This window comes from Miscanthus floridulus, chromosome 6 (genome assembly GCF_019320115.1).
Source record: "Miscanthus floridulus cultivar M001 chromosome 6, ASM1932011v1, whole genome shotgun sequence".
Lineage (NCBI taxonomy): Eukaryota > Viridiplantae > Streptophyta > Magnoliopsida > Poales > Poaceae > Miscanthus > Miscanthus floridulus.
Genome location: NC_089585.1, coordinates 50102943 through 50120102, shown reverse-complemented (window position 1 = coordinate 50120102; position 17160 = coordinate 50102943). Strand labels below are relative to the sequence as shown.

The 17160-nt window shown below is 46.3% G+C and overlaps 1 protein-coding gene across 5 annotated transcripts; it reads right to left on the bottom strand.

Annotated features, from left to right (window-relative positions):
• Positions 1 to 1617: 1617 nt before the first annotated feature.
• LOC136456016 (uncharacterized) lies at positions 1618 to 16770 on the bottom strand. 5 transcript variants are annotated; one of them, XM_066455773.1, is made up of 5 exons: positions 16352 to 16765; positions 16140 to 16273; positions 15705 to 15777; positions 11395 to 11518; positions 1618 to 3986 (listed from the first exon to the last, which is right to left on the bottom strand). In XM_066455773.1, exons 3-5 carry the CDS (start codon positions 15731 to 15733, stop codon positions 2832 to 2834), a joined length of 1308 nt encoding a protein of 435 aa, XP_066311870.1. In that variant the 5' UTR covers positions 15734 to 15777; positions 16140 to 16273; positions 16352 to 16765; the 3' UTR covers positions 1618 to 2831. The 5 variants fall into 5 exon arrangements, 4 of the variants coding, with proteins under 4 accessions (XP_066311870.1, XP_066311871.1, XP_066311869.1 ...); XM_066455774.1 differs by lacking the exon at positions 15705 to 15777 and having other exon boundaries at positions 16352 to 16764; XR_010759318.1 differs by lacking the exons at positions 11395 to 11518; positions 15705 to 15777 and having other exon boundaries at positions 16352 to 16770.
• Positions 16771 to 17160: the final 390 nt, after the last annotated feature.

Sequence of the window (17160 nt, the reverse complement as noted above, 5' to 3'; positions counted from 1 at the left end):
TTCCCAGTTTTGCCCCTGGATACAAATGAGTTGAACCGCTAAGCCCAAGGGCGTTGTTGTCCAACCCGGTGTAATCTTGATCCGACGGCCACCGCGCCTTCTCATCGGTAGCTTCGCCTCGACGCGAACTCCCTGATGCCGCCACGTGCCGTCCGTCCCTCCTTGGAACCTCCGCCCGGGTTTTGAGGCCCAAACCCGTAAACCGTCCATCCGATGGTTTTGAGGTCCAAACCATCAAATCGTCCGCGAGTAGCATACTCCATACGCGTCCCCCGCCATCCGACGCGTGTCACCGCCATCCTCGACCGGCCGGCCCGCCAAGTCCTCCTGAGCCTCGCTCGACTTACGCGTCCGCCGTCTTGATCCGGTCAACACCGTCACTCCATGTATTCTTGCACTTGTCGATGTCCCAAGTGTCAGTCCACCGCGGCTAGTCACCCGGCCTCTGGGTCCCTCGGTCCAAGCCTCACGTCCGTCCTTCACCGCTCCCGGTCTGTCGGCACGGCACGTCCTCCTTGACCTTCACCTCGCCGTCGACCACCGCATCCGAGCTCCACACCTGTACAACACAAGCCAAAAGACATGTCGCACACATAGCTTTCGCCATGGTAGGGTTAGTCACCACTCAACCTACTTCGTGGATCACATTGACAATCACTCATCACAAAACGAACACACAAGGGTACTTATCAACCTTGTGTTCGCAAAACCAAAGTTGTACTTCAGCAGTACTTTTCAGCGAACGAACAGTGTTTCCCTCTCACAACAGATCAGCATAAATATAAGCATAAGCCAAATTTTAGCAAAACGAACATGGCCACAACGGGACCTAAGACTTCGTAGTTGAAACTTTGTTTCTTTGAATCCATTTAGAGCTTCAAATATATATTTTAAAATCTTGTGTATTGAATATTAGGGAATATTTCTGCTATTAAGTCACAAGTGACTTTGGAGTGAAATAGTAGTAAGATGTGTAACACACAAGGCCTGAGGTTCTGTCGATTCCTGGGTAACTGCATATGCACGTATTTCTCAGCGAAAATAGAAAAATGCTAAAAATCGCTGTGTGCTACCTAGTGGGGCCCTCCTAGGATAAAATTAGTTTTGCAATTTTTTGGGCCTATATTGCAATCTTTGAAAAATTATTTACACTTGCGGTTTCCTTAAGAAAACAGCTAGTCTAAATGAATTTACAGTGGCTGGCTTCCTTAAGAAAACCGTCAGTGTAAATATTTATTGCGGCGGTTCTTAGGTGACACCAGTAAAGTTTGTTAATTTTTACTGGATTTCATACTGGCGGTTGATAAAAGAATCAGTACAAATATGAAAAGTACCACTAGTAAAGATATTTTATGTACTAGTGATAAATATTAGACACTAACTGCTATTCAAAAAGAATAATACAATATATCAATAAACAATAGGGAAAATAAAGACCACTATCGGGTTTAAGCAACTGAACGGGCAGTGAGTAGAATATAGTCACTGTTGGGTACAGGCCTACCCCTACAGGCTTACCCCGACAATGACACAGATCCGGTAATGACACTCATTATATCAATAAGTTCAGTACCTGGTTGAGGCATGAACCGACGGTGACCTAGATCATATCAGTACTGGTTAAAGATATATAGATATAGATTAGTAGACCATTAGTGTTTCACATATGTCCATAACCCTTTGGAAACATAATCAGCATTCTCTTTCATCATGCTGATTCAGGAACATTGACTTCATACTACAAAAAAAACCTTTACAACATCAGTGAAACATATGCTGAAGCTTAGGGATCGCAGCTATTCATACAGTTTCCTCATTGTGTTTTAAATTTCCCACTGCTTGGATCAGGCAGTGTCTCTCCCAACCATTGCGCACACTGTTTTAGTCTCCGGTTTAAATAAATTAAGGTTGAGTGCAGTCTCAGCTGACTCAGATGGATAAAGCGTCTGCCAGCAGCAACAATGGGGTCAAGATACCTCAGAAAACGTCTCTTATTCTCCGCGGGGCCGAGCAGTAAGAACAGAAATAGGTATACGCTTAACAAAATGGCACGGCCAGTATCAACAAGCATGTAATTTATGAAATCACCATGCGTAGCCGACATAACAGCCAGTACAGCCGCCGCGATGAAGCAATTTTTCGCAAAAAACTCGAGCAGCTTGACAGGCACTTGAGAAACTGGCTTGCTCCCTGGCCACTGTCGTAGCATGCACATGCTGAAGTAGGTCAGACATCCTGAAATGCTGCATGCGCGTAAGGCTCTGGTTCTCCCTTTGTATTGATAAGCGGGAGAGGTTGTGTATCCCAACACCACAAAAATTACAGCCACGATGCTCTTACGTGATATCCCCGAGTGAATGCTCAAATCAGAGTCAGACACACCTAGCCGGAAGGGAATCGTGAACCATACGAGCACTGTAACAAGCTCTGGCGTAAAAACCAACGCCGTATCTTCCCTCGCCCATTCAGCAGCCTCGCTATGCACAGTTATCGTCAGCACAGTAATGCAGGTCCTGTAAAAAATCTGCAGAACTTGAGCTCCACCAGGACTCGTTGCCACAGGCAACAACGCTATCATGATTGCCACTGCACCGAGAGACGAACTCAAGAACCACAGGAAGTGGGATAGAGCCAGAGTGTTGGTGGGACAAATCGCCTCGAAGTACAGGGCACAGTATGGTAGTGCAGTAAGAAATAGCAGCTCTTCAACGCTCTTACTAACAACATCTTTGACATAGTAACCAGTGTCCATTTTCAGTCCACTTTTCAACCTCAACTTATTCCACAATGCCGCGATGAAAATGAGGATGGCAATGGGTACGATAATAATTTTAATATAATCTCATGTTAATCAGAAGCAGCATTCCATAAGCTGTGATCACCACAGAAGCACTGATGATATAGTTCTCGGTTCCAGCAAATCGGCTGTGGCTCCACACTGAACTCTGCATTTGCGAGCACAGTGTTAGCAGGCTAACGACGAACTTGCCCGCCCGAACAAGGGCTCCATACTGATGAGAAGTCCTCGGTAATCCTGGAACCACTTGCAAATATAGTAGGATCGCCGCTAACCCGAGCTTATGAACCCCAAACAATTTAACCCCTTGGTCCATCCTTTCCTGGCTCTTCGTGCTGGTTAAATGCTGCTCATCAATTCGCGAGCTTTCAATCTGTTCCTGTTGGTCCGTTGTTTGCTGTCTTGTTAACACGCACTGCTGCTCGCCAACTCGTGTGATTTCAATCTGTTCCTCTTGTTCCATAATTTGGATTTCGTTGCTCGTCATGCTGGTTAATGGCTGCTCATCAACTCGAGTGATTTCCCCTTTGTCTATCTTTTGGTCATCGAGTCGCGAGCTTTCAGCCTGGTCCTCTTGGTTCATTGTTTGCTGAGTTGTCATGCTGGTTTCATGTACTCGCGAGCTTTCAATCTGCTCCCTTTTGTCCATCATTTGCCGGCTTGTCATGCTGGTAATTAACTGCTGCTCGTCAACTCGGGACTTATCAATATGTTCTTCTTGGTCCATCGTTTGCCGGCTCATCATACTTAACTGCCTCCCACCATCAACTCGTGACTTTTCAGTACGTTTCCCCCTGTCCATCTTTAGTTGGCTCCAGATGTGCATTATAAAATCCAGCAAATGACGTTCCTCCTCGTCCATCTTTAGTTGGCTCAAGATGTGCATCATAAAATCCAGCAACGGAAGCACGATGATCATATAGTTCTTATATACCATGATGATACGGATTAAAATAGATGCGAGGGCCACAAAGAAGATAGCTTGGAGGACCATTTCCCAGACGATCACCCATAGCATTACAACTGTGGTGATGGTGATAGAGGAAATACTAATTCCTTGCAGCATGAACCAAGTGCCCTCACCACTCAAGCCAACCATCCTGAGAGCTAGCGCAAGAAGAACCGGGGACAACATATTCACCAGGCGATCAGCAAACTGTAGCCACATATGCTGAGAACTCATGGCCTCCTGAAATGTGAAGTAACACACAAGTTAGAGCACTGCACTACGTGAAAAACACACAATAGTCCGCGAGTATACGATGAAGTAACACACAAGTCAAGCATTGGACTACATAAAAAACGCACAATAATAGTGTCTAGAGCAAATGTAATGATGAGCACTTGAGGCGCTTTTTAGTGACAGACGCAAATAACGTGCATCACTTTTTATGACCATCAGATCAAGGCCCGAGGAAAGTCCGTTACCTTTGATGCCTAAAAGGTGAGGGGCTATAACAAATTAACAATACATAGCCATCACTGTAAAAAATAAGTGGCAACCAATATACCACGGTTCATTACTTTTACTAGTCTGCAAAGCAACGGGGGTCATCATAGAAAAAGTCGCGAACTGAGGATTATGACCATTGCTTTTTCACTTCATGTAAGGTCAGGCTTTGGTCTCAAACCATCACTTGTCTCTCTAGCTAGCCTCTGCAACATGTATTTGAGAAGCATATACCCTCTCGCCCCATCCATTCAAAATGACTAACTCACCAAGCCTTAGCATTGGTCCGCCATGCGTCGACCTCCTCCATGTTGCGCTGGCCCTCCTCGGCCAGTGACCTATGTGTTGACACTAATCAGGTCATTACATCGGTAAGGAGCTAGATAGCTCGGTAGAGATGTGCCGAAGATTAGTCTGGCCAACTTTTACGTCGACCGTTGCCTAACAGTGTATACATAGACTAACACTTACCTAGTGTCTACACCGACGAGCACTGGAGACACAAGATATGTCGCCAGAGGAAGCTTCTAAGGGACGCGATGCACAATACACGGCGACAGGGTCTTTTGAAACCCAAAACCCTACACATCCAGGAAGGATCCTGTTGGGGCGTGCTATGGTGATAGGCTTCCACTACTTTGTTAAATTTAACGGAGGCGGGCCATTTGGATTAATGGAGGCGGGCAAACCATCCGCCTCCGTCGAAAGGTCATGGTTAATCCATGACAACAGGAGGCAGTTGCTTTGCCCACCTCGGTTAAACGATTAACTGAGGTGGGCGCCTTGCAAATGCCCGCCTTGGTTAATGGAATAAAAAATAAAAAAAAAACCCAAAGCCCGCCGGTGAGCCCGTTTGCAAGCCCACCGGTGAGCCTGTTTCCTGCCGCCAGTGAACCGCTGGCGCCAGTGACCTCCACCAGATCTACCGCTGGTAGATCCGCTGTGCCCTCCACCAGATCCGCCGCTCGGGGAGTCACCGCTCCTAGATCTGCCGCTCGGGGCGCCTCCACCAGATCCGCAGTGCCCGCACCGCCGCCGGCCCGAGAGGTAGCACTGCTGCCTCGACCTCCACTAGATCCGCCTCGCCCGTGCCACCACCTACGCGTTCCACCAGATCCGCCGAAGGTGGGGGTGCCTGCCCACTTGAGTTAGAGGTGGCGCCGAGGCGAAGAAGCTCAGGGGCAAGCACGCACTGGCCCCTTGCTCCGAGAGAGTGGGGGGCGCCGGCCGTCGCGGTTGGAGGAAGGGAGAGGGGCATTGTCGCGGTGGGAGGAAGGGAGATGGGCACCATCGAGGTGGAGGACGGGAAGGGGCGGCGTCGGTTGAGGAAGAGAAGGGGCATTGTGTGAGAGGTGGACGATGGGAGGAAGGGAAGTAGCGGTGGGAGGAAGGGAAGTCACGGTCGCAAGGACGGGAGAGGGCAGCCGTCGCGGTGGGAGCTGGAAAGGAGAGGCGCGAGTGGGCTATGGTTTCCTCATTCGTTTATATACTCTTACTTGCTAGTGGGCCTTAGATTGGGCCAATATTCACACAAGCAGGCCTTATAGTATGCCCGCCTCCAAAAATGAATTTACCGAGGCGGGCAACCTTAAATACCCTGTCTCGGTTAATATCAATTAATCGAGGCGGTTGTTTTAAGGCGTCCGCCTCGATCGCCTCGATTAAGCATTAACCGAGGCGGTTGCTGGGTCGACTGCTCTACCACAGATAACCGAGGTGGGCAACCGGCCCAACCTGCCTCGCAGCCCATTTTGGAAATGCCTTGCAAAAGATTTTGTGTAGTAGTGTTCCCAAGCTGGCCTAGCCACTCGAGAGCTTTGCCATCGTTGGACCACCAACCATGCATTAGTAACAAAGAACGAGGAGTAGTAGTAGATGGGAAAAGAGAGGATAAAAGGTGTAGTAGATATATTTTTTGTTGATTGGATAGATAGATATTCAATCGGCCGCAATCATCTCCTATAAATAGAGGGAATTTTTTCTTTGAAAACTCATCTGATCTTGGTGAGTTTTCAAAGATAAAAAAAATGAAATTAGGCTCCGACGGCCAAAACCGGTCTAGGCCGATTTACACTACACCGCAAGGACTCATGCAAAACCGGCCTCAATTTAGTCTACACAGACCAGCCTAGACTAGATTTTTTAGGATGTTGCCAATTGTACCCAAATTACTCTTCACTAATACAGAATCGATCTTCAGTGTCGGTCCATCCATGCCGGTTGCTAGTGAACCAATTGTGATAACTCTTCACTGCTGGTTCTTAGCTTTAAAGTCATAAAATGATTGGAGGTCCCCAAAAAACAACAGTAAAGTTCACGTCATTGCTGGTTTGTGGCTAGAACCGACATACCAGTATCGGTTCTAGCCACAAAACAAAGGTAGTGATCTGAACCTTCACTGTCGGTTTTTGGGACACCAATCATTTTCTGTCTTTGATGCCAAGAATTACCAGTGAAGAGTTACCACTGCTGGTTCACTAGCAACCGGCACTGATGAGCTGGCACTGAAGATTGATTCTGTACTAGTGTTATATGATAAAGTTATCGCTTTTGTAATAAACAATGCAATGTATCACTGATAAGAAAAAAATGTTGTTGCATTTATGAATAAATTGATCATGGCATACATGTGTGTACTGTCACTATTATCAATGCTATTCCCACTATGACTGCACGTGAGAATAGAGAAGCGGTAATGACATATGTCGGGCGTCCGACCCTTCACTTCACCTCCAGACGTGGCTCGCTCTCCTCAACTCGCTCCTGGCTTATCCTTATCCGCTTGCCCCACGTCGCTCAGCCCGCTCCATACGGTGCGCCCCCGCTCGGGTAGCAATGAGATGCTCACCGCCGCTCCCTCCCGAGCCGCTCGCGGTGCCGCCCCCGCTCGTAGTAGCACGAGCCGCTCATCAGTGCCGCCCCCGCCTAGGCTGCTCACCGGCGCACCCCTCCCGAGCTGCTCGCGCAGCGCCACCCTCGCCCGCACCACTCCTTCCCGCACCCCGGCGTCCCTCCTCCCCCACCCTGGTGGTGCCCCTCCCCCCTCCCCAACACCGGCATCCTCCCCCACAAGGAGCTCCGGACGCCTGCAGATCCAGCGGCCATGGCGCTCCCCGCACTAGGCTCTCTTCTCTTCCCCCCATGTTGCAATTGTGTCTTTCAATTGTTTCCCAAGCTTTAGAGGTAAGTTGCAATAGAATCATATGGTTGATTACGAAAGTAGATCTGACATGTTGAACTTTTGTTGATATTTTGCAAGTGTTTCAAAGGATTGTTGCAAGCACTTTGTTCAAAATATTTCACGTGTTTCTACACGATGTTGCAATCGTTTCTAGTCTGGTTGTTTTCATATGGTTCACTCAATTGTTGCAATAATACTTTCTAAATTGTTTCAGTTGCTTTCAGTCTTATGTTGCAGTAGTTATTCCACGTTGTTGCAAGTGTTTTTATTTGAGCGTTGTTTCATATGCTTTCAGCCTAATGTTGCAGCGGGTTGTTCCGTGTTGTTGCAATAATATGTTCATGGTGTTTCATCTGCTTCAGCCTAATGTTGCAGCAATTTATCCTTGTTGCAATAATATGTTCATGATGTTTCAGTTGCTTGAGCCTAATGTTGCAGTAATTGTTCTGTGTTGTTGCACGTGGCTCCCCGGAGGGATAGTGGACGGAGGTATTGGGGGTCAACGGATGGGGGTGCTACGGTCAGGGGGGGCGATGGGGCATGCTCATCGCGCACATGGGACGTTGCGAAGGCGGAAGTGGCGGCCTGTGGGGACGGGCTGCGGGGGCGAGCTAGGGACGCGCGGGGCGCGAGCTGCCAGCAGGGGGAAACGAGCGCAGATCGAGGCATACGCAAGAAATGAGGGCGGACGGGTGGGCGTGGTCAGACGCAACTACCTCGAGCGTCTGGACGCTAGCGCCCGGATCGGACGTCCGGGCGCTAGCAGTTCCGATAGAGAAGAGACACAAGAGAAGATGGCTAGTCGCAATTGCCACTCCGCGCTCGTGAGACACAGGGAATATTAGAATTATCATATACGATTAGGAATAGAGATAGAATTGGTTTACACCTAGTATTATACTTCACGTAGACTTTGTCCTATGACATTTATCAATTGTGCCGACTTATTTATAATTAACTTAGTCGACAGCCTAAGGAATGCAACTATTTTGAACATGTGGTAAATTGTGAAGCGTTGCAATGAAAAAACTATCAAATATATTAACTGCGAACCTAGCAATAGCTCAGGCGGTGGCTGCTCGTGGTATTGTCCACCGGCCGGGGTTCGAACCCCGGTCTCGCACCAGGAACGAGCGAATCGCTCTCCCAGCGTATTTCCGTTCAAATGAATGGGACTGGGGATCTCCCCGTTTCAAAAAAAAAAAAAATCAAATATATTAATTGGAAAGAACGACGAGTGAATAGTACATGTATATTTACATTTACCCCTCTTATAAAATTTAAAAGTTTTCTCGTTGCAAAACACAAAAGTATCTAGACATAAATATACAGTAACTTTAATTTTATAAAGAACTAACTCTTTGTTGACTTTAATTATAGCTTAGCATTTTATTTAGACACATGGAGTAATATATAATAATAACATAATATGGGCGTGTTTGGCTAGGCTCCGCCTGCGCTGCTCCTTTGCTGAATCCGCAACCGGAGCCGGAGCGGCAGAGAGGCACCAAGGATGACTTCGCCTCCTTAGGCAAAAAGGGTTTTGGCTCTTCCTCCACCGCGTAGAAGCGGTCCTCCTTTCATCATTCATTTGTTGTGGCTCCGCTGCCGCCGAGCCATAGCTAAAGTGACACCAAGCACGACCTAAACATCTTTATCTATACCTAATATACACGGCGCACAGGGCGAGGTGGCAGCTCAGGAGGCATGACGTGGCGTGGTCGGCTCGGCTGGACAAGTGGCGCGGCAGGGCTGCCGCTCGTGCGGGAACTACAGCAGACCGGTGGCTCGATCCAGTGGCACGACGACAGCCCAGCTCCAGCGACCTTGTTACCGAGAGGTAGCACCAAAGACGGCAGGTTCATATGGTTTGATTCGTATGTGAATCGTGTCAATTTATTCTCAATTTGCTTCTCTTGTACATGAGTCATAGCTCTTGTCGATCTACTGTGTATTCAAAAAGAAATAAAATAATAAGGAAAACACAAAAGCTACGTACATGAGGTAAGAGCTCCTGTCGGACTTCCTTTCTGGCGGCCGAAACTCTGTCCGTACGGGAGCTTTCCTATTTTATTTAATAATTTTCTTTTTGTCTGTTAATTAATGTCCATATTCGTTTAGTTTGTTTTAGAATTGGACTTCGTATCATGCTAGATAAAAGTTATTCTAACTCGTATGAGCACGGGTTATATATATATAAGTCTGGACGAAAAAAACTCTTCATCGACAGTTAGAGGGAGACAAACCAAAAAAAGGACGGACCAAAAAAAAGGTGGAGAAAATTTTTGTCTCTTTATTATTAGGTATAGATAAAAAATTGTTGATTACATCGACTCTCATGGGATATATGTAGACATATATGGGAGAGACTTAGAGTACAATTTATAAGTTATGGTAGGTGAAACATGTTCTATCTTTAGGATATTCTATCCTTATCTCTAGAGTTTGGATATGACTCCATTATCTTTAATCGTACATATATGTTCTTGTCAGACTGTCTCCAACAACCGCGACCCAAAATACAAGACCAATTCGTCTTTTGAGTGGCGCTATAGGTAAAGGATTCAATACCTATTTTTTGTCTTCTTCAACAACAAGACGAATAGGTCTTTAGGAGAGAGGATACTCAGATTTGATTTATGCCTCTCCTAGCACCCTAAAATGGATCTTCCATATAGATACTCTGTTAAAGGCTATAGTTATTATGTTGGAGACCCATTTTAGGTTTGGGTTCCGCAATGAGTCTCATGTTGGAGACAACCCAATCCCCCTCAATAATAGTAGAAGTGAAGTGGACGATTACGACTAGATTTTAAGTGTTGTCCTTGATAGGACTCCATTATCTTTAATCATACATATCTGGCACCTTGGGATGTGCCTATATGGCTATATCCCTTTTGGTGCTGTTCCATATCACTCCTTTATCATGGTACCTAAAATATATTCTTAATCCATAGTTGGCCTTGGTATTGAATTATAGTCCGAGTTATTACCTTATCGATCTGTAGCCGTTTTACCTTCTTCTGGATGTTTCAAATTATGTTTCACATTGAGTGTACCCATACAGCATGCTCAGGACGCAGAAGAAACAACTAACTAGCACGTTCATTTTTCTGAAAATATGCTTTGATGCTTTTTTGAAGAAATGCGTTATGGAAACAAGCACAAAAGAGAAATGCTCAGGACCATAAACATTTATTGTCAGTTCAAAATAAATGTCATTATATATCACCAAGAAATGAGTCTAGCTTAATTGGTTGGACCGGAGATAGTCATACATCCAACCGCATAGTTTTTGAGTTGTGTCCTAGACTTGAATTTTGGTGATATGGTGGGATTTGGACTTCTACTCAGGTGCAACATTAGTTGAAGGACTTAATGTTCACTTTTTTAGTTGGAGGACACAAGTAGATTGATAACAACGCAAATGGTAACTTTTCTAGTTTGTGGACCTGAGTGAGAATTCTTTAAGAACCCACGATGCATTTTAGTTTTTTTTTTCTTATTGAAAAACTTCATAGTTCTTTCCGGTCCAGGTTGGTCTCTTTTTTCTTTAACAGTAGTAATGTACCACCAAGATACTTTTTAACCACTAATTACTCTGTATAGTTAGATTTCTACTTCTGAAAATAGCTCAACCCGGATGATTTTGAAAGTTCATCAATCGAAACATTTAAAGAGATGTTGATGGTTCCAGTTTAAATATATCGACACATACTGCCCAAGCAGGTAGTACACAGGGATGCAGCCAAGAATTTTGTATAGAGAGCTGAGGGCCGAACAACTAAAATACATATAGTATGGTATGTATAAATCCAAAAATATATATAGGGATTAACCATATGGTAAATATACTACTAAAATCATTATTAATTATGCATGCATTAAGCCTCCGTAATTAAAAATCCAACAATTTTGTCAAGACCCAAAATATCATTATAAACAAAAAGATATAAAGGAACTTACCTGTTTCAAGTGAATGGTACTCTTAGGTGTCCGAATTGTATCGGAGTCAGAGTCATTTTGTCCTTGATCTCTTGCTTTCTTGTCAAAAGATTCAGTTGTCCTACTTTTAGGTTTCATGATTATCCTTCAAAATAAAAAATTATGGAAAAGTTAGCACCGGTAGACAAGCTAGCTTTAGTCCTGGTTCCCGACCCCTATGCAATTGGGGCTAAAGGTTTTAATTTTTAGTCCCGCCCTTGCACGCGTTACCATCTCAACTCCCACCACACATCTAACTTAGATAAGATACGTTGTCTTTTTAAATTCACTATGGAGGCACCTTTTAGTCTAGGTTTGAGACACAAACCGAGACTAGATGGTACCTTTAGTCCGGGTTCATGTCTCAAACCGAGACTAAAAGTCATACTTTTAATCCGGGTTCGTATTTCAAACCCGGACTAGAGCTTCTGACACTGACACATCTTGATAACCGTTACAAACCGGGACTAAAGGGTGGAATTAGTCCCAGTCTATATTACAAACCGTGACTAAAGGTCCCATGCCTTCTTTAGTCTCGGTTTACAATTTGAAACCGGGACTAAATGTTTTTTTGCCATCAACGAAAAGTCGTTTCTCTACTTACTGTAGGGTCAGGCATCAGCAACATTGCACGTTCAGGTTCAAATGTTCGGGTCTCTAGGTTCTATCTCGGATGATTGACCCTATTGTGATCAATGAGATAAATACACACCACCAGGCCTCAAACTTATAAGGGTATTATTTAGGTTCAAGAACTTTGAAAATGCATTTATGAATCCCTAAACTAGTTAAATGGTGCACCGCAGGTCTATATCAACCACGTAAACGTTCTATGCTAATTGTGGCATTGCCAACGCGACATGTTTTATTTATATTTAACACCTCCCTATTTGTCTTCTCCCATGATTGGATTACTGCTTTCCTTTTCCCTCACGCTGACCTAGCCCTGTGGACACCGTGACTCTCCTTGCCTCGTTGCTGCGGCTCCTCGGCGGACACATAGCAAGTTGGCCACCATCTACTTGTGGGTCGTCAGGCGGTCGTAGTAGCATCCGCCACTGGAAAAACGAGGATCCATTCATGAGAAAAGAGGGAAGAAGAGGCGTTAAATGTAAAAAAAAACAAGCTCCTGCGCCGCACTGATGACAAGGTGTTTGCTGTCGGTCGGGCAGAACAGCGGCATGGAGACGAGCAACAGTGAAGCTGAGGATAGCCATGGTGTCCGTCGGGCTAGGGTTGGCATGAAATTAGAAGAAAGAAGCAATGATCCATTCGTGAGAGAAGAGAAAAATGGAGAAGTTAAATATAAAAAACATGCCATGCTAGGCATTCCACATCATCGTCTAATCTAACTCATGTTCCTTTTGCAGATGAAACAATTATTTGTGCTATGATGTTGCCCCTCCGTGCATCTAGCCCATATAGGTTTATAATCTTACAATTGTATGTACTCTGTATTCCAAATTGTAAGTCATTCTGGCTTTTCTAGGTACGTAACTTCCCCAGATATATATTACGGCGATTCTAGCGCCCGAACGTCCGGCGCTCGAGTGCGTCCGGACGCCGGTCCCCTTCCCAAACATGCCCACCCTCCCGCGCGGAATAGAACGGAACCCCCCCCCCCCCCACACACACCCCTCCCCTGTATAGAATGGATCCTCCGCTCCAAACCGCGCCCCTGTCCTCCGTTCCCCAACACACCCCATTCCCCCACTGCGTCCCTGTCCCAAAATAGTACGAAACACTTCAAGTGCAACATTGCAAACATATGAAAAAACTATGTAATGCAACATCGAGATATAAATACTGCAACATCGCAAAAATATGTAGTGCAACATTGACAAATATGTACTGCAACATCGAAAAGTATGTGCTGCAACATCAAAAATCATGTACTGCAACATTGCAAAAATACGTAGTGCAACATCGAAAAACATGTACTGCAATATCGAAAAATATGTACTGCAACATCAAAAATTATATGCTGCAACATCGACAATTATGTACTGCAGCATCTCAAATAGTAGTACTGCAACATCGCAAAAACATCTGTTGCAACGATCCAAAAATTCCATTGCAACATTCGAAAATCATCTATTGCAACATCTAAAAACCCATTGAAACACGGGAAAATAGCAAGAAAAGCATACAAAACAACCCCTGGCCCATCACCTTCGAGCTGGTCGGAGGGAGGAGGGAATAGGACCCCAGAGCTCGCCGGAACCCTTGCTACCGCCGCGTCCCTTAGATCCAGAGGTGGAGGAGGAGTAGGAGGGCTCAGATCCAGAGGAGGAGGAGGAGGAGGGCTCATATCCAGAGGAGGAGGAGGGGGAGCGCTCAGATCCAGAGGAGGATGGAGAGGGCATAGATCTAGAGAAGGGACCGACGTACCTCGTCGGAGCCACCGCGGTCATCCTCATCTCCGGTGGGTGAGGGAGGGAGCACGGGCGGCAGGGGCACGAGGGAGCGGAGGGAGGGGGGGGGGGGGGGGTTGTTTCACAGGATCGGAATGGAATGGATGCTGTCCGGCGCACGAGTTGAGGACGGACGTCCTAATAGAATCATTATCATATAAGCTATGTTTCTAGAAAAACTAGAATGACTTAAATTTTGAAATGGATGAGATATTTTTTAACACGCAAAAAATGGTGCCTTTTGATGAACTACAGGTTGTAACTGCATAAATTTACAAGGGCATGAACAGTACACATAGCGCCTGCCATGCTAATAAACTTCAACGAGCGAGGGAGCTAGAGAGGAGTGCTTTTCGCACCGTGGGACGCAGGTGGCCAGAGGAGAGATTCAGCACACTTCAGTATTTCAGTGGATAGAAGCAGCACCACGGTAGATCGGTAGAGGCCGAATTGGGATCTTGAGATGGTTGTGGAGTAATATTATGGAACGAGCATATGGTGCCGATTTGCCGAAACTACGCAAGAGCATCGTGATTCGTGAAGACCTTCGGGCAAGTCAAGTCCACGGACGACGGTGGGTGGTGAGTCAAGTCGACGGTAGGTGCGGTGGTGGACGTGTTGTTCCGTTCTATAGTGCAACCCGCGTCTAATGTTCTTCTCATCGTGTACGATTGATTCAAGAAGCCTTAAAAAAATAGATAGCACCTTAGCGGCCTAGTACATTTGGACAACGTACATGATTATTCGCAATGACTAGAGATAACATTAGTAAGACCAAGGGCTCGATTGGTAGCGTTCGGAGTGGCTCCACCTTCTGCAATACCGGTGTGTGATTGATTATTGCGTAATGGTCGTAACTGTGAGCTAGATCCTTGGGTGACACACTGAACACATGTAATATACTGTTATCTTTGCTTGCTTGCATCTAGGAAGCCCGGTCAAGTTGAGATGGTGTTTGGTTAACTGCGTAAGAGTATAGGTTGCAATGAAAATTATGTAAATAAATGTAATCATGATATTTATTATATATATGGATGTTTTTTATTTCTTTTAACTTATCCTATTATTCCGTAGTATTGGTTAAATATGTTAATATCAATTACTTTATGCTAATCATGCATTAACAATGTCATTATCTTGGTAGTTCCTTGCACCTGGCGAGCCTAGCCCTAGAGAAATGCTTGAAATCTGCACATCTTGGTAGCCAGGCTGAAGAGGCCCTTTTGCATGAGCCAGAGCGAAGCCCAAAGTGCCATATACATGGAACCTTTTGGGAAAGGCGTGATAATGGCGTAGTTTTCAGAGAAGAAACATCAACTCTAAGACAGGTGTTTTTGCTCGCAGACGCAAAGTTCTGGAAGATGAGACTACCAAAGAAGCATAGAATGGTAGCTGATTCATGGTGTCATTCCTTAATACGCATATGTAACTAGCTAGTCCCTTGCAAACTCAATGGTGTGAACATTGAATTCGATGGGTCTCCCAAGGGGACCTAGATCAGATAAATAAAATCAGGTGGGGGAGTCTTTCCCCCGTTGACAGTCAAAAAAAAAAAAAAAAACTTGCATTCCGTGAGCCTAACTGAAGTATATGCAGCCAACAAATCATGCCCTAGAATACCAAGAGGAGCAGGATACTCTTTTGTTGGGCTCCCACTGCTACACAATTGCTTTTAAAAAACAGTCAGGTTTTATTTGTCCCAACCGTCTCTCCAAATTGATGTTAGAGGTGGTTGGTGTTTTTTACTACCCTAGAAATCGATTACTACAAGTGATCAGTAACAAGTCCTATCTCTAAAAATCAGCTTCGGTTCTTAGAATTCAAACTAGCCAAGGGCTCGTTTGGTCGCGTGGGAGAGGGAGAGGGAGAGGGTCGCACCGTCCACGCGAAGGGTCGCGTATTATCATTTCCCTATATATTATATTTTTGCTGGATCCGCCATTAATTGTACCTGGTTAGAGCAAGTATAATAGCAGTCTGTAAGTCGACTAAATGCTGAGGTGGAGGAGAAAGAGGAGGAGAGAGAGGAGAAGCGGGCTATAAGCTTACAGTGTGAGAGAGACAAGTGGGTCATGTATTAACTGTAAAGAGCTAACTACTATATGAGTGAGCTAAGAGAAGGCTGCAAGTAACCTTACAGCCAGCAAGCCAGCTGGAAATCTGGAATATTAGTCTTGCTAAGCATGGTTGTGAAGGGTGCGGGAGATTTGCCAATGCGCGCTCGCTACTTGCTAGTCAGGTGAGGTCGTTGCAAACCAATTGGACGCGATCGTGGGAGCCAGGGAGGGCATTATGGGCTGCATAAAAGCTCACCAGGTGATTCAGGGTCAGGGAGGCGGCGATGCTGTGCGTGGCAACACACCAGATCGAATTGCTAGCTGTGCAGAAGAGGGTCGGAGTTTCCACTTTCCAGAGCTAGATCCCTGGCGCGGCGGTGGGGCTTGCTGCTGCAAGAAGTGCAAGCTGGTTAGGTGTATGTCCCGGCAGGACTGGATATGATGTGGACGTTGGGCACGGTGGCTCACCGGAGTTCTGAAGAATCGCGCACGGCGGCGATAATGGCCGTGTAGTATAGTTGTGAAGGAAAGGCCCCACCCGACCCGAGATGACTCCGGCACTCAGGAATAGATACAGCCAGAGGCGGTGTTGCTGGCCAACAACACAACACAGTGGCGCGAACTCAGACTTGTGGTTGGAATGGGATTAAACTGAGGAAGAACCAGAGAAGACGGGGCGGACCCAGCTTGAGGCAACAATATAATCACGGGACGGAGATGGAAACAAGAGGAGGTGACCTTAATTATACTTAGTACGCGGTTATAATGGTAGGCTGGTAGCCTCACGCGGGGTGATGAGGATTGAGGAGAGGCGGGGACGCGGTGTAGAGGAGAGGACGATGCCGTGTGTGCGATACTCCGTCCTCGTGAGTTGTTCAGCTGCCAGGATATTGCTATAGCATAGCGCTGCCGCTGGGTCAAGTCGTCGTCGTCTTCTGCCGGGGGCCCGGCCTCCTCTACACCGCGTCCCCGCCTCTCAATCCTCATCACCCCGCGTGAGGCTACCAGCCTACCATTATAACCCGCGTATAGCATAGCGCTGCCGCTGGGTCAAGTCGTCGTCGTCTTCTGCCGGGGGTTGGAGCCGGCGAGCCGTTCAGGAGAGAGGAGACAGGAGAGGGACCCGCCCGCATCAGCTGTTTCGTCCTCTGTCCATTCCGAGATGCGGCCAGGCCTGGAGCACAAAACGCGAAGTTCATCCGTGGCCCAAAATTGACAGATAGGGTGTGCGACCCTAGATAGGGTGTGGGGCCTTATCTGTCGAATTTTAGGCCACC

Bases quoted from the DNA above. Each gene is read 5' to 3' on its own strand.
- LOC136456016 (XM_066455771.1), bottom strand. From the start codon at position 13,778: ATGCCCTCTCCATCCTCCTCTGGATCTGAGCGCTCCCCCTCCTCCTCC. The intron at 11,519-13,584 runs GTGATGGGCCAG...TTTATTTTGAAG, and splicing joins TCCCTCCGACCAGCTCGAAG to GATAATCATGAAACCTAAAA. The intron at 3,987-11,394 runs GTAAGTTCCTTT...TTCACATTTCAG, and splicing joins GTACCATTCACTTGAAACAG to GAGGCCATGAGTTCTCAGCA.